This window comes from Schistocerca serialis, chromosome 1, assembly GCF_023864345.2.
Source record: "Schistocerca serialis cubense isolate TAMUIC-IGC-003099 chromosome 1, iqSchSeri2.2, whole genome shotgun sequence".
NCBI lineage: Eukaryota > Metazoa > Arthropoda > Insecta > Orthoptera > Acrididae > Schistocerca > Schistocerca serialis.
The window spans coordinates 661,476,589-661,502,934 of NC_064638.1; the positions used below are offsets into that span (position 1 = coordinate 661,476,589).

General features: G+C 39.4%; 2 protein-coding genes across 3 annotated transcripts in view; one reads left to right on the forward strand and one right to left on the reverse strand.

The window, feature by feature from the left end:
• Positions 1–9,279, reverse strand: part of LOC126479519 (scaffold attachment factor B2-like) — a 184,341-nt gene extending 175,062 nt beyond the window's left edge. For both annotated transcript variants that reach the window (XM_050103792.1, XM_050103791.1), the window contains exons 1-2: positions 9,053–9,279; positions 8,890–8,965 (exon numbers count right to left, since the gene is read on the reverse strand). In XM_050103792.1, the coding sequence (XP_049959749.1) occupies positions 8,890–8,965; positions 9,053–9,178 (202 nt within the window). In that variant the 5' untranslated portion in view covers positions 9,179–9,279. The remainder of the gene's footprint in view (positions 1–8,889; positions 8,966–9,052) is intronic.
• A 359-nt stretch (positions 9,280–9,638) lies between these two features.
• Positions 9,639–26,346, forward strand: part of LOC126479618 (egl nine homolog 1) — a 61,919-nt gene continuing 45,211 nt past the window's right edge. The window contains exon 1 of the mRNA XM_050103799.1: positions 9,639–10,772. Coding sequence (XP_049959756.1) covers positions 9,900–10,772 — 873 coding nt within the window. The 5' untranslated portion in view covers positions 9,639–9,899. The remainder of the gene's footprint in view (positions 10,773–26,346) is intronic.

Here is a 26,346-nt window from a genome sequence, read left to right on the forward strand (position 1 = left end):
TTTATTATTCACATAATACGGTTCCTTGACTATAACTGTTGTATGATCATGCAGATTACTACATTGATATTCTATCTGTACAGCTCTCAGAATCTGAGGTTACAGCTACTTACTGTCAAAACTGGTCACGAAAAAGTATTTCAACCTTGGCTTCTAATATTATAAATTACTTTTGCAAATGGTCTGCTGCCTGACAACATTTTTTATAAATAGAGAAAGAGCACTCAACTTTTCAAGAAGTCAATGGTGCTTACTTATACAAAGGGATTGAGATAGGAATAATATTCTGAGGGGTTTCTACAATTTCAACTTTAAGTAGGCAAGAGAAAATAAGATTTGAGAATCCAGGGTTTTTATTCAGCACAAATTGTGTTTACTGGAAAGTACACCATCCATTTCACCTGCTACAACAATGACCTTCCAAATTACATCTTCCATTATTCCCAAAACCTCTGAGAGGCGTACTAGAACTCTCATTTTTTTTATACTGTTGGAAAGCCAGCTTAAGTGATTTGTGATGAGTAAAACTTAACTGAGCACTTTAGAACTGTTAAATGCTGACAAATATTCACTCACAGACACTGCAGGATCTAAAAAAAATCATAGCTTCACAATCCATGTTGTCACACTGTTATAACTGACTCTGAAGGCAGAGATTAGTTGGTTGGTGGACTAAAGAGTGAAGTCATCAGTCCCACATTCAAACAAGGCAGAAACTAAGGGAGGAACAACAGCAGCAGCACAGTCTATTAAATGGAAAATGGGTGAACACAAAGGTAGAAGGAATGCCAAGACAGCAAGAAGAGTGAAGAACAGGAGGGGCAGGATGAGGGGCGAGGGCAAGGAGCACCCCAAAGGTGCTACAGGGTGCTGGCACTGACAGCAACCCATCCTAGTTCCCACAGTATACTGTGTTCGCGACAACGAGGAAGCGAGGATACCACCAGATGGAGAAGATGGGGGGGGGGGGGGGGGGGGGCAAAATACCACACAAAATGTGGAGAAATGGGAAAGGGGGAGAGGAAACCTCGCCGGCACAGGGAGGCAAAGCCGAAGGCCTCCCAAACCAATGACAATGTTAACCAAGGTACTCCAATTCCAGAAAGACAACCACATTCCTGAAGAAAACCAAAACAAGGTGTTAGTTATGCTAACACCTGTGGCGAGGAGAGTGGGAGGGTGTATTTAGTGTTAAGGATCAAAGGCTGGGCCACTCCAGCAAAATATGTACCACCATGAACAGGTGCCCCACAACTACAATGGAGGCAGCTCAATACAGAGTAAAAGAAAACCATTAATCTACCTGGTATGGCCAATATGAAGATGGCAGAGGATGGTAGAAGCCCACAGCAAGAGCAAGAAGGATGAACACCACATGGTGGGAGTCCCATTCATTGCACAAAGTTTATTAGACAGGGGGTTGGCCCTCCCAAGAGTCAGCTCACAACTGAATGAAGGATTTGATGTGAAGCTGCAAATCTGACCCAGAGGAGTCATAGAGACTGGGGGAGTCCCAACATGGCTAGGAACCTGAAAGAAATCAACCGAACAAGCAGTACAGCCAAGATGGGTGAGATAACAGATTGCAGAGACCAAAGGGTGGAAGGAAAAACACCAGGCGACAGCTTGAAGGCCACTCGTCAAGTTTCAAGTGTACAGTTTATGGTGTCTAGGATAGCTTGCCATGGCTTTTTCTTACTCTCCGTAATTAAGTATCAAGCCTTGGCTATTGTGACTCTAAAAACTGTACGGTTGTACGCTGCTGGGTGAAATTTAAACTGTCTAAAAGCTTCACGTCTGTCCTGGATCTCTGAACAACATTCATCAGTGCACCAAGGTAGAGGTTGCTTTGTAGGATGACCTAAAGACTTACGGATGGATAAGCCAGCAGCATGATGGACCACTAGTGATGTGATCCACCCATTCTAAATGCTGTCACGGTGTTCATGCACAGCCAGCTGTCTGAACAGCATCCAGTTAAGCCCTGCTGACCATTTTGGTGGCTTCTGTTAAAACAATCCTCGACCTAGTAGGTGGATCCACAGTGGGAAGTGGGCACTAGAATGAAGGTCATTAGCTGCTTCCCACTGTGCTGAGTCTGCAAGGTCTGGAGAGCAGAAAGAGGTGAATGGCTGAGGACAACCCAGTAGCAGCCAAGAAACTGAGTTGGACTCCCTGTGTTGAAGATGTACAGCTCCTGAGAAATTTTGGGGTTCTCCTAGACTCAATATAGCCCAAGCCCCATACAACAGTATGGGCACTGAAATCACCCAGTAGGAAAAATTGGCAGGGGAGTTGTCCAATAAGATCTGCGAAAGCCTCAAGAGTCTATCGCATCCTGCAGTGTTAAATACAGGGAGCAGATAGTGATGATCCGAACCATTTGAACAGCAATGGCTACTGTTTGTAGGTCATTAACCAAGGAGAGAGCAGGGGAGTGGTGTGTTTTATTGACAAACACAGCAACTCAGTCCTTGGATCTTCCCCCAGTCGGGTCACCCTTTTGGTGGAGGTTATAGCCTTATAGTACAAGGGTATCTGTGGCTTTGAAACATGCTTCTTGTAAAAACAGGGAAAGGGGGTGTGCCTGTGCCACGAGTTTCAGTTCATCCACACGAGTCCTGAACCAATTTATGTTTCACTGTAGTATGGGGGCCATTTACCACGAGGGTTGCAGTTTCCTCCTGCCTTTCCGCCAGGAAGTTGAGCCCGCGAAAGGTGGAAGTTCAGCCTTGAGGCAAGATGGTTGCCTCTGGCAGACTTCACATTCCATCTGCTCAGAAGCAGTAGAACCATGAAATGGAATGACATCGATATGGTCTGGTCATGTATCACCTGTTTTCGCCTGTGGTGAGGCTTTCTATTTGCTATTTTGGTCCGTGAGGGCTTTGTAGGAGGTACTGCAGCATCAGTGCAGACAGTGCTGGATTTTTTACCAGACTCTGCCTTTGGAGATACCAGGAAATCTGCAATGATGGCAACTGAGGGTTTATACGATATTCTTGGGAGGGCTATGGGCTCGGAAACAACTGCAGCATGACAAATGAAGTGCTGACATTAGCAACCTCTGTTTATGCAGGAGTGTTGGGTGTCGAAAGAGGCTTTTTAAAAGCCAAAATTAAAGCTGTAGTGAATGTGGGAAGCTGTATGGCCTTCTTGATATTCCTGGTCTCACTATACAGGGTGAATTTCATTATTTTAATTTCATGTACCTTCCGTTCTTCAAGGAAGACACTGCAATCCCTACTGCAGACAGGGTGATCCCCTGAGCAATTTACACACTTCAGAGGAGAGAAGCAAGCAACTCTGTCAAGGGGACTTTGCTACACATCTGCTACAAGTGGCTTCACTCTTACATCCCATGCCCAAAGTGCAGGCATTTGAAACGGTGTGTGTGTGTGTGTGTGTGTGTGTGTGAGTGTGAGAGAGAGAGAGAGAGAGAGAGAGAGAGAGAGAGAGAGAGAGAGAGAGAGAGAGAGAGAGAGAGAGGGAGAGGGAGAGAGAGGGGGGAGGGAGAGGGAGAGGGAAAGGAGAGGAAGAGAGAGAGAGGGGGGGGGATGGGAGAGGAAGAGAGAGAGAGAGGGGGAGAGGGGGAGAGGAAAAGAGAGAGAGAGGGGGGGTGGGAGAGGAGGGGGAGAGGGGGGGTGGGAGAGGGGGGGGGAGAGGGGGACGGGGAGAGGGGGGACGGGGAGAGGGGGGACGGGGAGAGGGGGACGGGGAGAGGGGGACGGGGAGAGGGGACGGGAGAGGGGGACGGGGAGAGGGGGACGGGGAGAGGGGACGGGAGAGGGGACGGGGAGAGGGGGACGGGGAGAGGGGGACGGGGAGAGGGGGACGGGGAGAGGGGGACGGGGAGAGGGGGACGGGGAGAGGGGGACGGGGAGAGGGGGACGGGGAGAGGGGGACGGGGAGAGGGGGACGGGGAGAGGGGACGGGGGGAGAGGGGGACGGGGAGAGGGGGACGGGGAGAGGGGGACGGGGAGAGGGGGACGGGGAGAGGGGGACGGGGAGAGGGGGACGGGGAGAGGGGGACGGGGAGAGGGGGACGGGGAGAGGGGGACGGGGAGAAGGGGACGGGGAGAGGGGGACGGGGAGAGGGGGTAAATTCATGGTAAATAAAAATTGAAGCATCATAAAAGGCAACTGGTTGCAACACCTGGTCTATATTGAATTTGCACTCGAGTTAGCCCCTCTTCTAACTATAACCTATCACACATCCCCTGAACAAAACACAGTGTCCTTGAGAGAGAAAAAAAAGCACAGGTCACACTTGTTTACAAGAGGGTTGTGGAAGACGTCCACAAAACTACTGTCCAATATCCTTGACAATGATTTGTTGCAGAACCTTGAAATACACACTAAGCTCAAACATAATGACCTCAATGCCAACCTGCATGGAGTCCAAGCATATCGATCTTGTGAAACACAACCTGCACTTTTCTAGTATGGCATACCGAAAGCTTTGGATCAAGACAGTCTGTCAAGTAGCAGCACTATGTCCTGATTTCCAAAAAGAATTTGACACAGTACAACACCTATGCTTATTATCAAAAATACAATCATATGGGGTATCAAATGAAATTTGTGACTAGATTGAGGACTTTCTGGTAGGGAGAACACAACATGTTATCTTTGATATAGAGTCATCATCAGAAGTATAAGTAACATCAGGTGTGCCCCAGGGAAGTGTGTTGGGACCTTTGCTCTTCATGTTTTATATTAATGACCTTGCCGGCAATATTAATAGTAACCTCAGACAATTTGGAGATGAAGCAATTATTTATGATGAAGTACTGTCTGAAACAAGCTGCAAAAATATTCAGTCAATCTTGATAAGATTTCAAAATGGTGTCAAGACTGACAACTTGCTGTACAATGTGAATCTGTGAAAATCACTAAATTAAAAACAGTGTCCTATGATTATATTACGAGTGATTCACAGTTGGAATCTACCAACTCTTACAAATACCTGTGTGTAACACTTTGTAGCAGTACAAAATGTAATGATCACATAGACTCAATCATGTGTAAGGCAGGTAATGGACTTCAGTTTATTGGTAGAATACATGGGAAGTGCTATCAGACTACAAATCACTCATGCATCCGATTTTAGAATATTCCTCCAGTGTGTGGGACCCATAGCACATAGGGCTATCAGGGGATATTGAGTGTATACAGAAAAGGGTGGCACGAATGGTCACATGCCTGTTCAGTGGGAGGGTGTCACAGAGATATTGAAGAAACTGAACTGGACGACTCTTTAAGATAGATATAAGCCATCCCAGGGAAGTCTATTAATGTTTCAGAAACCAGCTTTAAATGATGGCTCTAGGAATATACTGAAACATCCTATGTAGAACTCGTGTAGGGATCATGAGAATAAGATTACAATAATTACAGCATGCACAGAGACTTTCGAACAATCATTCTTCTCACACACTATAAATTAATGGAACGGGAAGAAACCCTAATAACTTTTACAGTGGGACACACCCTCTGCCAAACACTTCACTGTGGATAGATCTAGACAGAGGACAGAGGCTATAGAACAAAAAGTACAAGAACAGGGCACTGAGTGTCGGATCACAAATTCCTGGCTGGTTAATAAATTATCTGTCACTTTTTGAAGTAGTTCAGCTGTCACCAGGGGTATTTAAAAATCTAATTAGTAACATTCAGCACAAAAATTGTTAAATTACACAAAGTAGATGCTTGCAAGTGAGGAGTACCTTTCATGAAAGTTATTCAAAGCTCACATTTAAGCATGTGCATAAGGGGTGCGAACTTTGAATCCCTATTTATGAAAATGGATAGAAATGAAATCTAGAGACAAATCTGAAATTTCATACACCTCCACCCAAGGCATTGTCGAACTTACTCAAATTTCATTACACTCACAAAGGGTCAAGCTGAGACACTGAAAAGCAGTCCACTTGACACGGAATGACCTTACTACTTTATTTAGAGCTGTTGACTACCAAAAATTAAGGTGCATCCACAGAATGTCTTTTTGTGTTCAGCTTTGCACAAGCACATAAACTCCAACAGTGCAACTATGCACGTGCATCTGTGCCCGCATAATTTTCTGGTTATGGAGGCCGTACATAGAGCACCCTTATGAATATGTTTGTGTAATGTGTTGAGGTGATGCTATAAGGCAATTTATATGCAATAATGTCTTAACTGTAAAAGATGCATACGGAAGTTTATAGGTGATTACAGACACAGAAAAAAGTTGTGTGAAACTCCACTTATCAAGATTAGACTAAAAATGCATGAGGTGTTGCTCTGAGCATCATGTATTAGATAAAAAGTATCTGATCATATTTCTGTACAGAATAAGACACCATAAGCCTCGAAGCAAGAAAACTGAGAAGTGTAATCAAAAAATTTACGAAAAGTTTATATGAATGCTGAACAAATTTCATGCTATTGTGACTTAAAAGAACAATAACTGAGGAGCCTGACATCTGAACAAAAGAAATGATGGGTATGTGCAGCTCTTCAACAAACACTACAAATAAAAATGCAGCACATCGATGATGAATAAAACACAAATCTGAAAAACACAACCTCTATTCTAGTGGATTCTGGCATTTATCATATTCCCAAATTTATCGAGTCTGAGGATGTTAATCTATGTATCATATTTCATGACTGAATGCAAATGATGCATTGAAAGTAAATTAACCTCCACATAATTGTCAGTTTCAGGAAAATCACTTTTACTTTCAATTATTTGTGTGTGTTTCACTGATCCAGTATGCAACAGGGTTGCATGGATATGGAATGAATCTTAATTAGGCCTATATATGAAGAGAGTGCTTACAGATATTAATTTTAATATTCTATGGAAACAAAATATTCTAATAATCAAAAGCTTGGGGTTTCCCCACAGTCAAAAGAGGTATAAAACAATCAAATAATAAATTACAGTTATTGCACATTACAAATTATAAATTTGATACAGTTGAAATGCTTTGTTTTGAATTGAGGACCAAATAATTGAAATGAGTATGCAAGTCGACAATTAGCCAACAAAATTTAATTTTGGCCTTATCTCTACAATCACCCAGGGAGAAAATCTAAAATTTTGTTGCGACTTTCTTCTGAAAATTGCAGACAAAAAGATAGCATTTTGCATTTCTCATACCTATGTAGTTTCTATATTTCTTCATATAGTCACTTCCAAATTTTCTTTTTCTGTTGCCTTTTCATTACAATAAACGCTACCAAGCAAAGAAGGGGATTCATAGCAGACTGCTTCACAATGAGGCAACATGTGGACATGAAAATACCCATGCATACATGCGTTCTTCCCACAAATTTTAAATTTTTGGGCATGTCCTTTTATTCCCGTGTGCGCAATGAAAGAGGCATTGGGTGGACATACCTTTAATGAACTATTATCATCCTCAATCTTAAATTGCACTACACCAATATAAGCATTCGAATATAGGATTTACTATCTTGTTACGCTATAGAATTCGAATAAAAAATTTTGTTATTAGATGCAACCTGTTAGTAGTTACACTGTACACAAAGTAGATCTGGATTAACGTAGGTCTAATCAGATTTAGCTGAATACACAATATTCTAATATGAGCTGTGTAACATTTTTTTCCTTCCCAGCAGCCATGCCCTAATGGAAATTCGCAATATTATTTTAACACAAAATGTGGAACATCTTTAAATTTATTTGCTGCAATGAAGACCTGCCAATGGTTTCATGGAATGTTACGTTACATGGAGTGAGTGGTCAGCACACCACTAACCCTTATCACTGTCAGATTTCAAACCAGGAAAACACACACACATTTTCCCCATGGTCCAAGAGTTTACCAGGGTCGACAGAAGCGTCCGATCCAACGCGTCTGCTTTGACCCGAGACGTAAGGGTGTTGTCGTGTGTGACGTCATGACGGCGCGGAGTTTGGTTTGAGTGTGGCTGTCTCCAGTTCCGCTTTATCTTATTTTATTTACTTTTCTGATCTGTTCGTTCTATCTCGTGAGATTTTTTTTTTTTAATTTAAAAACACTTATTACTTATTTTAATTATCTGTTTCCTCCAATTTCTGTTTTAGTTTATTATATTTATCTTTCTGATCTGTTCGTTCTACCACGTGAGATTTTTTTTTTTTTTTTAAAGACAAAAAACACTAATCAGCTACTGAAGCATCTTTATCTTCTATGGGTTGCAGGGGTTACGACCCCTGCGGAGGTGGGTGGGTATTCATGCATGGCTGTCTTCACTTACACGTTGTAGCTACGCAAGGCGTCTAAATTTGTTTATATTTAGTTTGCCAGCCACCCAAAACTCCCAATTTCCCGCTCTTGTCCCGTTAATGTCATTAGGCTTCTTGTGGAAAGTGTGTGTGTTTGTTTTTGTTTCCGCCATATTTGTGACGTCATGGGTCAAAGCAGACGGGTGGGATCGGACGCTTCCGTATTTCCGTTTACCAAACCTGATATGTGCCAAATTATTCTTGTTTCTGTACTCATTGAGTTTTTCTTGCAGTTTTACTCATTTATAAGTACAACTGAATTATGTAAGCTGCAAATTTTGGTAACAAACAACTTTCTGACTACGATACTGATCTTACAGTTACCGTAACAGACCAAGATCTATGCCCGATTTCCATCTGTCTCAACAAAGAATTTGGGGAAAAGAAGGGAGCGTGGTCGCCCACTATCGCGCCGATAACACGACCAGAACGTAATGCAATCGGACACGCCAAGTAAGCCAACTATTTAAAACTATAGGTGCAAATGTTCGGTTGCAAGTGCAAGAAGTCAAACCATCCTTGACTTTAATTTAGTAACATTTACTACGGACATATTCGCCATTTTACGCCGCACAGTATGGAAATTCACGCATATATATACTTACTAGATGTCTTCTTAGGCGTCTTCTTTTCTGACTCAAAGGTATATTCCTCTGGATCATGTCCTTCCTCTTTAAGGACCTTAAAATTAAAAAAAAGGTGAAAACTGAATTATTGGAAGTTCACAACAAAATTTGAAATGATCCAATGACGCCATACTTCACTCACCTTCTGCAATCTCTGAATCAGGACCGACTTCACGCCGGTCTTGTCCAACCCACGTTTTTCCAGTTCACAACGTAAATCTACTACACGCAGATCTACAAGCTTTCTTTTTTCGTTATCAGTAGCCATTTTTCCTCAGCAAATACTTTTCACACTATTATTATCCGCAGTTCCTGCGCCGATATCACTAAACACGAATCAACGGCAGAGATAATTGCACATAGTTTCCCCTTGGGTGGATGGTACCAAAGATGCGACACCATTTAGTTGACAACACTTTAACAACACTGGAACAAAGAATTCAAAATCGTGTACTCCCGGCCTCAGCTAATTAATTTCTTAATGATAAATATTTAATACTCCATTGAACAGTGATGTATATATTTTACCCCATAATCATATAGGATAAACAACGATTTGAAAGTAATATTACACGTACCCGTTAAAGTGAAATTAATTTTAAATTCGAATCCCAACCCAAAATTCGGCAGGAGGAGCCTCTAGCGAAAAAATATAAGTTTCTATACCCCGGCGAACTATAACTTATGATGTTTGGTGTGTCATCGCTGCTTATTGCATAGATCTTAGACACTGTGGAGAGTGATGTGATGTGAAAGTAGAAACTCGTTTCTTTGTAGAATATAGAATATTTTTTTATTTTGTGCGACAAAAAATATTTTAGTGCTGTTTAAATATTTTATTGTGATTATTGTTCAATTCGTGTGCAGCTGAACATTTACCTAAGAACTTCCAGCTGAACATCTATCTGCGTAGTCCGAGCCTAAAAAAAAGGGGAAAAAATGAAGGGAAGAGTCATGTCGGCGTAAATTTTGCGTGTGATAGTGAAGAAATGAGTACATCCACAAACTGCGAGCTTTGTGGGGCAAGTGATCGTGTTCTCCGATGCTCACGGTGCAGAAGTGTTTACTATTGCTCGAAGGATCATCAAACCAAGCACTGGAAAAAGCATAAGGCATTCTGTCTTCAAAACAGCGCTGTCAATTCAGGAGCTGCGATACATCATGGAATAATTTCATCGCCGAATGCAGAAATCCCTCGCAGTGGAATTGGAAACTGGGCACGGGAGAGTAGAGAAGATAATTCATTGGCAGGCTGGAACACGAGTCCTATTACGTACGAAGGTAGCTCGGAAACCGAAATTCTTAGTGCCAGAACTGAAATTTTAAGCCCTACATTCGATTTTGAAGACTCCTCTTCAAGTAATTCTGTGGATAACAGCTTAGCCAGTGTAACTAATATGCCAGTTCAAGACACGGGGTATGCAGCTTCAACAAATACTAATGGATATAGGTCTTTTCCGGAAGTCAGTTTAACTGACGGCCCACCGTTTCTTCATAGAACAAATAGAGATCAACAGGGCATCCTCGAGGAGGTGTCGCGAAATGTTATCAGAGACATGGATGCTTACGGTGTGTGTGTTGTGGACAATTTTTTGGGAGAGGAGCTAGGAATGGCAGTCTTGTCAGAAGTTATTGGTATGTATAGTTCAGGAATGTTTAAGGATGGTCAGCTAGTTAGTAACAAAGGTAAAAATGACTTAAAAACTATTCGTGGAGACCAGATAACTTGGATTGATGGCAAAGAAAGCTCCTGCAAAAACATAGGAACTCTTATAAGTAAAGTTGATGCTGTTATAATGCTCGCAAATAAAATGAGCAATAACGGGAAGATGGGTCATTACGTTATCAACGGGAGAACAAAGGTAAGGATTAACTCTCATGGATATTCATATAATCCTAGTTGTTTGCTGAAACATATAAAATTTCAAACCAAATACATAGACTGTTACTGAAAAAAAATTGTAGATTTCTTCAAGTAGTTACTTTTTTTTCATCATCATCTTCGCCTTTGCCCTTGAGAATCCATGCAAGTAATAATGGAATGAGTGTTTTGACTCTTTCCAAATCCCTAAAGGCTCTCATGATGAGATTTAAGGATAGTTAAATGTGCGTGGGTGACAAGTGAGTAGGGCCTACTACAACTTTTACTCAAAGTCCTTATTATATTGTTTGCCATGCATTCCCATGATATATAAATTAATTACTGTACAAAAGTGTACCAACCATATTGGTGGTTGTAAGGAATATTTCTTACATATTGTCCTGTATTTTTTTTCGTGAACTGACAGTTGGAGCCAACTTTCACCTAGCCATATGTAAGGCACTGTTTAAGACACTGAAATTATCATTTGGGACAGTTGACCCTAAATTCCCAACAGTCCATCAGGTCAGCCAATTTTGGTTAATTTGGACCTTGATGTCCAAAATTTCTGATTTTTAAAATTATTTGACTTTACTTTCGCCGTTAACAAATTGTGCATACCCTAATGGCTTCTGACCCTGCCAATTTTTTGTTTCTGGGTTTCAAAATAAGAAAATTTATCAAATTTTAAAAATTTTGAGTTTACTCATTGTCCTTAAAGTTCTTGAACTGTGCATTAATTTAATTAAGTACTCCATTACACTACAGTGAAATTGACTCTTGCAAAGAAATTGGTTTTTCAAAATCTCAAAAAAGTCTGTTTTACTTTCTTGGGAAAATATGTTTCTTATAGTTTGCTTTGCCTTGACAAAATTTGGGGATGGAGAAAGGGTGGAGTGAAGGGAAAAAATTGTATAAATAGGGCCTACAACAGTGTACCACATGTTTCTTACGGGAAATCCTCTTGAGTGCGAGGTTACAAGTTCAGTCTTTAGTAAGGCTCATTGAAAGTGTTGTGTTAACAATTATGACAGAAAATCATTAGCTGCCAGTGATTCACTGTGTTCATATGGAGAGCAACAGAAAATGAGTGTCTGGGGATGCAGAGATCAACCTTCTGTGGGACATATGTGTTAAATTTCACAAAATGGACATTGTCAGCATTCAAGAAATCTTAAAAACAAACCATTAATTTACACCACAAACACCAAATGGAATAATGGCACCCCACAGTGATCACAAAGGTTTGTACTGTCAAGATCAGAGTCAAACTCCTTGGGAGTTATAAATCATGCAGGACATTCAGTTGGATATCCACTCTTAATGAGTGCATATAGAATGATATTGGTTTAACAGGATGGTGAGAACACGTGGAATGTGATGGCATGCAATAAAATATGAAAAGTCTGCTGTGGTGCTTATTGTGAAACTGACTACCTTGTAAGGTGTAGCTGGAGCTAATGTTTTATAGCTACAGAAAAAGCAGACATCCAGAGGCTGAATTCGGCCAATGATTCCAGTCAGTATGAACTGCAATGTCACACACCTTTTGTTTACTCTAAACAAGTATGATTTTTATACACAAACCAGGAATTGATCAAAAGACTGGATTGACCATGAATCGATCAAAAATTATTTTGAGTGGCTATTGGACAGAAGCAGTGCTCATACCGTAGTTGTAGTTCTCTTACACCAATTTTCCCATTTATGCCACCTGTGATGTAAATATTCCCTTTTGCTCTTGTGAGATCACATAGAAGAGAAAGAATCGCTGGAAATACGGAAGCGTCCGATCCCGCCTGTCTGCTTTGACCCATGACGTCACAAATATGGCGGAAACAAAAACAAACACACACACTTTCCACAAGAAGCCTAATGACACTAACCGGACAAGTGCGGGAAATGGGGTGTTTTGGGTGGGGTGGCAAACTAAATATAAACAAATTTAGACACCTTGCGTAGCTACATCGTGTAAGTGAAGACAGCCATGCATGAATACCCACCCACCTCCCCAGGGCCGTAACCCCTGCAACCCATAGAAGATAAAGATGCTTCAGTAGCTGATTAGTGTCTTTTGTCTTTTTAAAAAAAAAATATCACGGGATAGAACGAACAGATCAGGAAGATAAATATAATAAACTAAAACAGAAATTGGAGGAAACAGATAATTAAAATAAGTAATAAGTGTTTTTAAATTTAAAAAAAAATCTCACGAGATAGAACGAACAGATCAGAAAATTAAATAGAATAAGATAAAACAGAACTGGAGTCAGCCACACTCAAACCAAACTCCGCGCCGTCATGACGTCACACACAACACCCTTACGTCACGGGTCAAAGCCGACGCGTGGGATCGGACGCTTCCGTCGACCCGAATCGCTTAGGGGGCAGAGCATCTCCAGCTTCTTGCAGCACAGTGAATAACTTTCTAGCAAATTTACCATCCACATTAGAAGTAAGTATAATTGAACGTGAATGCATTATTGCATTGATGTTAGTTGATCTTGATATAACACTCTTGCTACGTCTGATTTCCATGGTTCCTTTCATCTACAGTTCCCTTTCAAATCCTGATTGCTGCAGCTGGAAACAAATTCCTTACCAAACAATAGGATAAGTTTATCTCATCTACAAATTTTTGGGCTGATTCCACAATGTGTTGTGCATCAAGTTGATGCTTTGTTTGAAATTTTGTCATCTTATGCCTTCCAGTTCTGTAGTACTGTTTGAAGTTATGCAACCACCCACAGCATCTCTTGAAATCACTGTAATCTATGTCACATGCAGTTTGATGTGCATAATGTAGTAGCTCCCTACCATGTATATCCTGTAAATTCTATCGAGCATCCTTTAAATGCATAAACACCGGTTTTTGAACAAGTACACCTCCTTGTCTTTCCTTTAACATCTGTAGTTTTTCTCATGCATTAAATGGTCATATTGCTATGACTTACTTGAAATCTGTTCATAATTTTTTTTTTTCTTTTCCTGTGCTGCAGGTGATTTACCATTCATGTAATTATGTTTAGTACTCTCTCCTTCTACAATGACTGTCCTTTACTACATTTCACTGGATACTGGATTTGTCTCTTCCTGTTCGACAGCGTCATCGCCATACTCCTCGTGTACATCGTCCGCAGAGTCAGGTGTATACGACATCATACGTTCCACTGAACCATCTTGCAGAAACACTGGTACATTATCTGCCACTTCTTTCTCACTCTGTGAAATTCCTTGGGTTCCTTTCTGATGAAATGTCAATTTTGTCAGCTTTTGTTGTAGATATAATGCGGTATTTGCTTTATTTATTGTTGCCACTGTTCTGCTTGTATCAGTACCACTAGCACTGTAACACTGTTGTGAGATACTTGTTGTCTAAGCAGGTCAGCTACACTCTGTATCCTGATGCTGTGCTCACCGTTGGATAGTTCCAGTCCCTTCCCCTGTTGTCATTAGCAGCTAACATTGTGGTTGCAGGGTAGACAATACATGGGGAGCCTGCTGTGACTTCACACTCCTCAAGGGGTTTCTTGTCAATGGTTCATATTGCAAGGAATGGTTATTGTAGCTTGTATTCTACTGTTTTTTATTTGGTAGTGTTCATAGGTATTATTGCATGTATCATGAATGGAGAGATATTCTTAACATTGTTAATTCATTTAGGTACTTGCTGGTAACATAAAATAAGTAGTCACTGAAGCTACTTTTGAAAATAATTGACCATAGCATCCGTTGATGAGGCAAAGCATTTCTCTGGATAATTTAAGAGGCCCAAGGTCTCAAAACTTATGGTTCTCAGAAATTACTGCAACCAGTCGCCTTTTATGTAGATGTATTTTATTTAACCATGACCGGTTTCGAGCTGCCTAGCAACTCATCATCAGATGGTATATACATTTAGTGCTTTTTTGTACCCATTGTGTGGGTGGTACCCCACACAATGGGTACAAAAAAGCACTAAATGTATATACCATCTGATGATGAGTTGCTAGGCAGCTCGAAACCGGTCATGGTTAAATAAAATACATCTACATAAAAGGCGACTGGTTGCAGTAATTTCTGAGAACCTTTTCACACCACAGTCGCAGTGTTCCACATCCACAATGGATAAAAGTCTCAAAACTTATGATTTTGCTAAAAACTACTCGTCAGTCCATAATGATAATAGTTAGTCATATCACTAGGCTTCCAGCGAAGCCACACACAAAAAGATGTCAGTATGTACAATCACAAAATTGATTTCTATGTTGATGAAGAATGGCACTGTTTTGCCACAATGTGTGGTAAAAGTGCATGCATTGGACTTGGGGTACTGTCAAGACTTACTCCTAAACAAAGTTTGAGAAGGCCATTTGTAACTGAAATCATGACTCACAAGCTGCTGTACAGTTTTCTTATTCATCTCTGGATCATCTCTGTGATAAAAGATTTGTCAGCATAATACAGGAAAATAAATACCTCAAATTACACACACACAAAGAATATGTAAGTATGCTTTTATGAGGATAGGACAGACAGTCGCCCATGGCTTTGAAGGAACTATCATGATATTTGCCTGGAATGGTTTAGGAAACCTACAGAAAATAAGATGCCCAGATAGAGCAAATTCCAAAAAATATGGTCAGTGCCTTAACAACTGCACTGTCTCCATTTGTTGGTCCCTAGTGTACAGTGTTCTTTGATTCATTCACAGTTTGTGCCAGAGACTTACAATGTAAATTATAATTTTGCAGTTCATTGTACACACACTAAAGGCATCTGCTAGTGACTGCTGGACCACAGATATGTTGCTGTTCCCCTTGCACGAACTCCAGCCCGCGCAGAAACTGACACCAGGCCTGTAAACATGCACTTAGGACCTATACAAGTCTTCATCTCCTTCACTCAGTCTACCTGAAAAATTGTGTTGGCATCTTCCCATGATGAGTGAAGAGCTGAGCTCAGGATAATGACAGCACATTACCAACATGCACTACAGCTGATTGCACACAATTTTCTGATAAAAGGAATTTATTGTGATCATGTACTCTGATGTAGAAGGATGTTGTACCTATCCCCTTTTATTATTAACCCCTACTCAGTGTTGCAAGTAATGAAGAATGTTTTAGGTGCCTTATTAAGCAGATGTATTTTACTAATCTTTGTAATTATGTATGACAGAGGAATACTAGAAAAGTGAAATGAAATTACTGTCCGTACTCAATAATGCAGAAGGCATCCAAGAGTCTTGTACTACACTCTCATTCCAATATCTGAATTAAGCCATAGTTCTTGATGTATGCTAACCATATACATTCAGCAAAGCACTCAGAAATATGAGCTATCTCCATTTCTTGATATTTGAATAAACAAATTATCGATGCTTCAAAAGCATATGAATTTTTTTCTTTAGTCTGTGGTTACATATATATTACATTAATATTTGATCCATAGTGTGTCAGTTTAACGTAATTTCTCATTACACAAAAAATATGTATACTAGCTTTTTTATTACTTCATATCTGAAAATTCAACTGTTGTGTAGGAGTTGTCAATTATAAATTCTTTTAATTTGTTCTGAAATGTTGGTTGGCTGTCTGTCAGACTTGACAAAAGATTTTTGTGGCAGCATAATTGACTTCTCTCTGTGGCAAAGTCAGATTTAACCCAGAATAGTAAAGATCATCCTTTCTTCTAGTGTTGTAGCTATGCACTTGCTATTATTTTTGAATTGGGATGGTTATTAATAACAAATTTCATAAGTGAATATACATATTGTGAAGGGACTGTGAATATTCAGACTTCCTTAAATAAATGTTTGCTAGGTGATCTTCGGTGTGTTCCAGCAAACATGCTTATTACATGCTTTTGTGTAATGAACACTTTTCTCTTAATGCTGAAGGGCCCCAAAATATGATGCCATATGAAAGCAGTAAATGAAAATAGGCATCAGGCGAATTTACTGACATGTTTATCACCAAAATTTGCAATAACCCTAATAGCATAAGTAGCTAAACGTAACCACTTCAGCAGTCATCAAAGTGTTTCTTCCAATTCAATTTCTCACCAATGTCGAAAATCTATATTTACCAATGGTTTTTGCCACTTACTATACAGAATTGTATATAGTGTGTTTTTCAAAATTTAGTGAGTCTATTTGCAGAGAACCACTTAATAATTTTCTGTAAGACATTATTTACAGTTGCCTCAGCTAATTCTTGTTTGTTGGGTGTGATTATTATACTTATACCATCAGCAAAAAGAACTAGCTTTACACCTTCAAGAATATAGAGTGGCAAATCATTAATGTATATTAAGTACGATAAGGGACCCAAGACTGAAGCCAGCGGGACACCATTCTTGATACCTCCCCATTTAGAGGACTCTGCTGAGTTTTGCAGACTATCTGTACTGTTAATTTCTGCCTTCGACATTCTTACAGTTCAGTATGAATTAAACCATTTGTGCACTATCTCACAGTGCTTAAGCTTATCTAGAAGAATTTCATAATTCACATCGTCAGAAGCCTTTGAGGGATCACAAAATAACCGAATGGGTGATGATAGGCTATTCAGAGCATTTAATATTTGATCAGTGAAAGCATTTTCTGTTCAAAACCCTTTCTGAAAACCAAATTGACGTTTTGTTAATACCATTTTTACAAATATGTGAAGCTACTCGTGAGTAACTTAATTCTTCAAGTACACAGGTGGAGTACACAAAAATAAATGTCCATCATGATGAAGTACATTCATTTCGTTTATTTGATGTGGACTGACCGCATCATAACTTCAGTTTCTCCTTAATCACTGCAGGCCTGTGGAAGGATGCTTCCTTCCTCAGACTCCCTTCCTGAAAGCAATTGTAACCATCCTTCTCCTTATCTGGCATACTACTCTCAGGCGAATGGTATGTGTAGCATTGAACTTGAGGTTCTATTAATGGACTGATTAGCATGAACAGTAGTGCACTTCTCATTCAGTTTAACGTACTGAGGAGAGATTCAGAATTTAAATTAAGATACACTGTGATAATAAGTAATTATAACCTAAGGCTTTTACCTCATTTGCTGACCAAATACAAAAAATATGTCACTATAAAATACGGGCTGGCTACCTCAGTATTGGGTAGTGTTGCAATACAATTATATATCCTTAGAGAGCAGCCATTTGTTGATACAGCGGGGCTTTTGAAAATATTTTGTAAGTAATATCAATGGAAATATAGCATTCAGAATTGGGATTAAAATTTATGGTGAAAGATAGAAAAAATAAGATATGCTGACATTGACATTCTCTATGAAAGGGGGGAAAGAATTAAAAGACCTGTTGAATGGCACAAACAGTATGCTGGCCACACAATATGAAATGAGAGAAAGAAAAAAAAAAAAAAAAAAAAAAAAAAAAAACATACAAAAATTTGGAGCAGTAGCAGAAATCACTTTAGTGAAAAACTGAACGTCACAATTCAGGACCATGTAGTAGACAAAGTGAAAGAATTCTGCTGCTTTGGAAGAAAAATAATGCATGGATGAAGCAAGTACATAAGAAGCAGCCATAGGAATTACTCCTTGCAAAAAATGTTAACAAATATTAAACATAGATTGTAATTTGAGAAATAAATTGCTGAAAATGTATGTCTGGGGCACAACATTGACTAGGAGGAGGAACAAAATGAGAATCATGTGTTAAGACACCAAGGAGTAATATCCATGGCATTAGAGGGGTTCTTCATAGGAAAAAACATCAATTTGAATAAATCTATTCTGCTATTGATGGGGAAATTGTATTTCGGAACCTTCTGTTGTCTGCATCATATTTCATTTTTGAATTGATCATGTTGCTCATCCTCTGGAACCAGTTAGTCCTACAAACAATTGTACGTACAACATTGATTCCTTAGTATACTTATGTATTACTGGGTGAGGGTCAACCGCAAGCTATCCTACCACATGTTCACTTTGACTCATGATGTAACTTTGTTGTTATGTGATGCCATTGAGGCATGTGCTTGTGAAATGGATTGCGTTTGCAGATGACATGTTGGAGTAAGGCACTCTAGTATGAGATGTTTATGTTTATAAATTATTTTTGAGTGATGTTATTGTGGCATTGGGCTTAGTGCTGCATATTACCTAGTGTTTTGGGAATTTTGTTTTTGCTGCATTGCCAATGAGTAGTTGTAATGTCATTATGCGTTCCATACTGATTTGTTTTCAGTTATGAGATTGTTAGTTGGTGTGTTGCTAATTGTTAGAAAGTTTTTTTGTACAAAGTATGGATCTTACAATGTAATTTACTAGTAGTTGGTTGGTTGCTACTAGAGGCGACAAAATGGCACCTGCAGTTAATTCTTTCCAGTTCTATGGCCTCATGGCAGAATGTGTGAAGTATCACCAGTGAACAGACTTTATTAAATTGACAAAGTTTTTGTTTCTCAAATGAGGGACGAGTGTAGATGGTGTTTTCATTACGTTTCAGTAGTGGTTTTTTGTTTTTTGTGTGTGTGTGTGTGTGTGTGTGTGTGTGTGTGTGTACGCACATATGTCCGCACATGAGAGTGTTTATTTATTTCATAATTTTCTTTAAGACATGGGTATTGAAGTTTATGTTGGATAAAATCAAATCACGGAAAATCCAGGATGGAATAACGTGAGTTACAGACAGCCAACATAATCCCTTTGAACACTTACACACTTGTTCCAGCGGGCTACAAGCTTTTTTATTCCAATTGCGAAGAACTCTATCTTTATGTTTGAACCAATTTCCCACAAACTTTTTCATGTCCTCGTTGTCCTAGAACCTCTTCAGTCCACCAAACAAATGGGAATCATTAGGTGCAAAATCAGGACTCAAAGGGGGACCAGGTAGTTCTTCCCAGTCCATTTTGTCGATGGTTTCACGGGTTAATTGAGCAATATGAGGACGTGTTTTGCAGTACTTCAGCTTGTTACAGATATTGTGTTGAACTGTACCAGTACTAACTTGAACCTTATCATATGCCGGTCGGCACAAATAATGTCATCAATTCAACTTTCAAGTGAGCGAGTTGAAACTGCAACTGGTCGTCCAGAACGATCTTCGGCAGTCACTGAGTGGCAACTATTTTTGAACTGTTCTACCCACATGTAAAAATTTGCACAGTTCATACAAACTTCACCATAAACTTTAGACATTCTACCATATATGTTCACTGTTTCACTGCCTTCAGCAAGTAAAAAACGAATAACAGAATGTTGTTCAACTAATGTGGATGTTTCAAGCAAACTCACCATCTTGAGATGTATTTTTGGGGATATAAACAAAACAATATTGATTCATCAGCCGATCAGAGTTCATACCAGTGATGCCAACTTAAAGCCATAAAAGTACCAAACTTGCCCTACTAACAGTTTTTTCCTCAGACCAGTTTCTCTCTTTAATTATTGGATGACACTCGTAGAAAAAACTTGTATGTTCACACAAGCTCAACTCTCACTCTCATGATCACTATCTCTGGCCACTGAGTCCAGCTTCAGTGATCAGAGACAGTGCTTGTGTGTGCAAGCAGGTGGGTTGGTGCATGGGGGTGTTTTTTTGACTCAACATCTCCTCTATACGGTGTGTTGAAATTTTTATTGGAGCACTTTTTAATGATTCTGCAATTTGTGTTGATAGTTGAAATTCATATTTAGTAGTTTATAGTTGTGGCCATTGTGGAGAGCGTATAAATTATTTAGGTTTTGTTAGTCTTTTATAATAGTTAGTTCGGCTGGTTGTATGTTGTTGGTATCGTGAGATTTGTTTGAGGTACAAAGGTCAAGCGAAATTTGTGGTGCCAGATTTTTGATTTGTGTGTGGGATCCTAGTATCACTGTCTTTGTTTGAGCAATACAGATTAAGCAAAATTTGTTGCAGCATGTTTTTAAATTGTGTGAAGTTCTTGAAATCGTGGGCTTTGTTTGAGCTATATAGGTCAAGCAAAATTTGCAGAACTGATTGCGTGTGGATTATTGGTATTGCTGTCTTCATTTGAGCTTTATAGGTAAAGTGAAATTTGCAGTACTGGGCTTTTCAGTTGTGTGTGGTTTCCTGGTATCACTGTCTTAATTTGAGTTAATAGGTCAAGTGACATAAATAATACCAATGGTGCTTTTTTTTGGTTGGGTCGATTGTTGAGGATTTCATGTGCGCCATTTTTGGGTTAATATTTGTTTTAGAATGGTGGTGTGATTGTTATTCTTTTGTATTAATGTGTCCCTGCACAAAATCCTCTACTACCCACAGTTGTCCCATTAGTTTCATACTGTTGCTGGAGTTTGATATTTCGCATGTTGTTGACGTTTGTTCATGGATGTAATGTATGATATAGTTGCTGTATTAAATACGCTTGAAATAGGGGTGTCCACATCTGGATGATATCATGGATCAAAGCTGACAGTTGGTATCCCAACTTTCATCGATCTCCTAGGTGAAAACTCATAATTGTTAAAAGTTGCCAAGAATAATCATTTTTGAGTTGCTATTCCACAGTTTGTTCTCGATGTCCTGATCAAATTCTCAGGCAGAGGAGCAGAGGAAGTGAGCGCCATCCACCAGTTCCTATCACAGGGACTGCCGAGGGGTTGAGGCAGTGTGAGGAACAAGTCACTTTTGTCATGCAATGCTGGTGTTACACATGCACTTACTGGTGTGGTACAGCAAGAGTGTCACTTTGCAACAGCTGTGTTACACACAGGTACTGTATTATTAGACCACAAGAGTTGGCAGTGGCTGTACACAAAACTTTGGTGGGCCAAAGTTGACACACTTCTCCCTATCCAGAAGTAAAGAGCCCTGGCTCAGAACTTTGTGAAAAAGCAGTACATTTTTGTCCTCCAAATAGGCTAGTGACATAAACAAAACACTGAAATAACTTGCTTTCTCAACACCTAGAACATAATAGAATGGAAATAGAATAAACTTTAGAATCATTATTGAAGTTGCCTTATTTTGTATACCTGCTTAATGGCTCTGTCGGTGTATGAACAGTTGTTCTTATTTGAAGAGTTAAAATATAATTACACTATTGTGTATATTTGAAGCATTTCCAATTGTAAAAGTAATTGACATGAATTGCAAAAATCAGGTGGCACAAAAAAGTTTACAGTGGCACAAAAAAGTTTACAGTGGCACAACTGTTACGTACCAACATAGAGGGTACACAGTGTGTGCAGAAATTGCCATTACCGAAATCCAGAACATTTAATTACAGATTTATGATGATGTAAAGAAGAATAATGTTCCTTGTAGGTGTTTATAAATATTTCAGAGCATGCATCGAGAAAGCTTTATTCCTAATTGTGCTACACTGAAAAATAAGAGGCATAGATCATGAAGACAAGTCATTCATAAAAATTCTACACGGTTGTACTTACAGTAATGATAATATAGTAAAAGAGTGTCATATTGTGCTACTGATATTTTTAGGCCTTTTAAATTACAGTTTCTGTGGAGGCCTTCTAGAAGTGTAGTTACCAGTACTGCATGTATTACACGCAAAGTAGGACATAGGACTCCTATCTTTCAGACCAGTAGGTTCCTTTGATTCCTTCTTCCTCTCTTTGTGTTTCTGTACTGGATCATAGTTCATCAAAAATTGCTTACATAGATAGGTTATGCTAAAAAAAGTATTGACTTTAGTTTCTGGTATGTACTATTGGCTTTGATCAGTGAGGTGGTACTGAAGGCATGCATTTGGGATTTTGGTTCTTGTTATAGACTGATTCATACTGTAATAGGCCTGGATTAGGTTTTAGGCATGAATTAGCAAAACCAATGATTGTGATATAGAAACAGCTTGCATAGGGTTAAGCTAGTGGTTTAGAAAACAATTACTCGTCAGATGTTTAATACATCTCACATATAGTTCTTTAACTGAGAAACAGGTGACATCAATTGTGGCAACATTGTAGTGGCGCATGACAGATATCAGATAACAGATGACGGTCTATAGTCAGTGATGTAGTTCCCATTATGGATTTTTCTCTCTGCAGTGGAGTGTGTACTAATATGAAACTTCTTGGCAGATTAAGATGGTGTGTCGAATTATGGCTCGAACCAGGGACCTTTGCATTTTGTGGACAAATGCTCTACCATCTGAGCTACTCAAGCACGATTTACAACTCGATCTCACAGCAGAAAAACTTCTGTGAAGTTTATAGGGTACGCGATCAGGTAAGGGTGTAAATAAAGCTGTGAGCTCGGGTTGTGAGTTGTGCTTGGGTAGCTCAATTGGTAGAGCACTTTCCCATGAAAGGCAAAGGTCTCAGGTTTGAGTCCTGGTCTTGCACACCATTTTAATCTGCCAGGAAGTTTCATATCAACTCACACTATGCCTCAGAGTGAAATATTAGCTCTGGAAACCCCCCCCCCCCCTCCCCACCAGTGTGTTGCTAAACCATGTCTTCGCTGTAGCCTCCATTCTAGGACTGCTAGTCTAGCAAGTTTCTTGGGAGGCCTTCCTTAAAGTATGAAGTTAGGAGATGAGGTACTGGCAGAAGTAAAGTTGTGAGGAAGGATCATGAGTAATGCTTGGATAGCTCAGTTGGTAGAGCACTGGCAGGTAATGATCCCACGTTAAGTCCTGTTCCGGCACACAGTTTGAATCTGCTAGAAAATTTCAGTGGTCTAGTTGTTTTAACTGAAAACAACCGGTCAGCTGTGTTCACTAGGTGAAGGGAAAGATACTTGAGGTGTGACAGTTTACTTAAGTTTGAACCTTGTGTACATGGAGCCAGGACAGGGAAATTTTTCATTATGGTGTCATTGTCATGAAAACTATTTGCCAATGTTAAAAACTTACAAGTGGTGCCTTTTGAAACAGCAGTGAATTGTATGACACAAGTGTGTGATATCATTGTCAGTGCTTCCATTATTTAATGTGAAGGTTCTCAAAAGTTATGACGTGCAGTAATTATTGTTTACCTCAATTTGTTACTTTTCCCCCATAAATGTGTTTGACCTCTTGAAGAAAATTGTCTTCATGAACACTTTTTTTTCTGATGTGCTAATATTCCCCCCCCCCCCCCCCCCCTACTCCATCCCTCATGATTAGCAAGAGCAGTTCAACTTCATCTGTTAGTAGACTTTAATATATTTGGCAATCTTTAGTGCTATTCAGTATTTGGTCTTTCAGTTTGGCTTTAACTTCCACGTGAATAATTAGTCAACACTATGGCTCCTACCCCTGTGGCTGTCCTTGCTGTAGGACATACCCTACACACCCTCCTGCCACCAATTATACCAGGCCTATAATTGGTAAGACATATACTAGCCAACTGTAAAATGATACATCATGCATCAACTGTTCTGTAAACACTTTTTAGTCTTTTACATTGGCATGGATACCACTAAGTTATCAGTTTGGATGAGTAGACAGAGGGTGTATACTGGCAACACAGTTTCCTTTTGCAGAGCACACTCTCAGTGCCTGATTTATCACATGTGGTACCTGGATTTTTTTCCTTAGCCACAAGTTTCTCAGAACTCCACAGGTGGTACCTGGCCACCCACCTGGCCTGAATTTATGTTAGTATCTGTGATCTCAGCATTTCTTCTAAATAACTATTTCTTTCTTCAGTCCCTCTTAGTTTTCTACATATTTTACTTTCTGACCTGTCTATTTTTCACCGCCCTCCATCGCTACCACATACAGTGCACTTAGCTTTCCACTCTAACTCGTGCATGATGTTTTGTCAGTAATCTCTTTCTTGAACATTACCCTATCTTCCACCTTTAAGCTCTTAGGTTTTCAAATCTTGGCAGTTGCCAACTCCAACAATCTATTTTCCTTTCTCATCCTGTCTCGCCTGACCTGATGTTCTAGGTGACTTTTCTGAACTCCCTCAATTTCCTAAACCACACCAGTCCCTTTTCTTCATGCCTCTCCCTTCCCCTTCAACCAGTCTGCTAGGAGGAGCCACTGGGTCTGAAAGCTTGCAAATTTCAATATATTTATATGTGTGTTCTCCTGCCACCACTGGATGAGTAGATTTTTTTATCTAATCACATTATATTTTGAATAATTAGTTAGTTATTTCCATGTTCCATGGATCATAATTCTAACCTCTCGCTACAATATGGAAAAACTCTGTTTTACAATTATAATATTTCACTTTCTCATTGAAAAGTATAGCAACAAGCTGACAACTTGTGGCCTTCATAATTGGAAAATATATTATCACTTGGCAGTTTATTGCAGATGACTGTATAGCGAAACTTCAGGAAAGTAGGAACACCTTGTTTGTGTGTATATTACACAGAGAAATAATCTTCTGTTTGTACTTTAGCTTGTAGAGCACTAGTATGCCAAATGCCCTCATAGAGCTTGAGACAAGTTTCTTCAGTTTTTGGGGTGATGATTGCAGAGCATCAGCCATAATAGTTGTAGCAGCTTAACATATTGTATATCAATACTAGAACTGCAATAGTTTATGAATAAAAGCACAATTGATATGTTTTGCTCCTTGCATTTAATTCTCAGCTGTATATGTTTTTTGGGAGCAGTGAGTTAGGTTTTTCATCATCACCTTGCATTTGTTGATGTAGCTGGTGGTGTTTTCTGAACACCAAATGTTGCATGCACATTTGTGGTTTGAAGGTTATATAGTGACTCCTTATCTTACTCTGAACTTACACTCACACAGCCTTTGTGGAAAGAGAAGCAATTCAGACAAAGATTAATTGTAATGTCACAAGGAGCACAATAGATAATTTAATATGAAGTCTTGAAATCAGAGACAAAAAAGTCATTTCCTTAAAGAAGCCAACAGAAGAAATTGTCAGGAAATGACTTAGAAGATGGAAACTTAATGCTCTCAAACTGGAGTAGAGACATTGTAAGAGCACGTAGATTTCATTCTGGGAAAGTCAGGCTACTGTGTAACTATGCCAAAACAATTGAATTGTCTTCACAAAAGTCATGATGTTAATGCTATTGAATATCTCTGTGCCAACCACAAAAAAAGAACACTTTTCCATCCTAAATGAGCATGAAGAAAGACTACAGGAAGACTGACATCACATACAACTGAATGACATCTTGAAATAATTATCAGCAGGCCCAAGTGTTGACTTAAGAATAACTGAACAGTTAATTATATGGTGTTTGTAGCTTCTTAACACAGAAAAGTTGTTTTCTCTATTGACATAGAAAGAGAGAATTTTGTTTCTATTACTATACAGTGTGTCCCATAAGGAATGGTCAATATTCAGGAATAAATGTATATCTTATGACCTGTGAGCACTTTTTCATCTTCGCAGTTGTGAAATGCATCCCTTCTATTGAACAAGTGAATGGGCTCTTAAGGTATGTATTTCAGAGTCCACTAGACTCTTTTGCTTTCTTTCTATCCGCGATGCTGACGATTCCTTCTGGGATACCCTGTATTTCCTGATAAGAATATATGTAGTTCATTTTGATTTTTTGTTTTAGTATGGGTTTAATTAATAAAATAAAGAACTTATTGTGATGTCTGAATATCGACTAGCTGCTGTAAGCTTCAGTAAAGAAATGCTTTATTTACCATTTTGTGGAAAATTTGGCATGCATTCATTTAAAGCTTTTGCTGGGTCCTG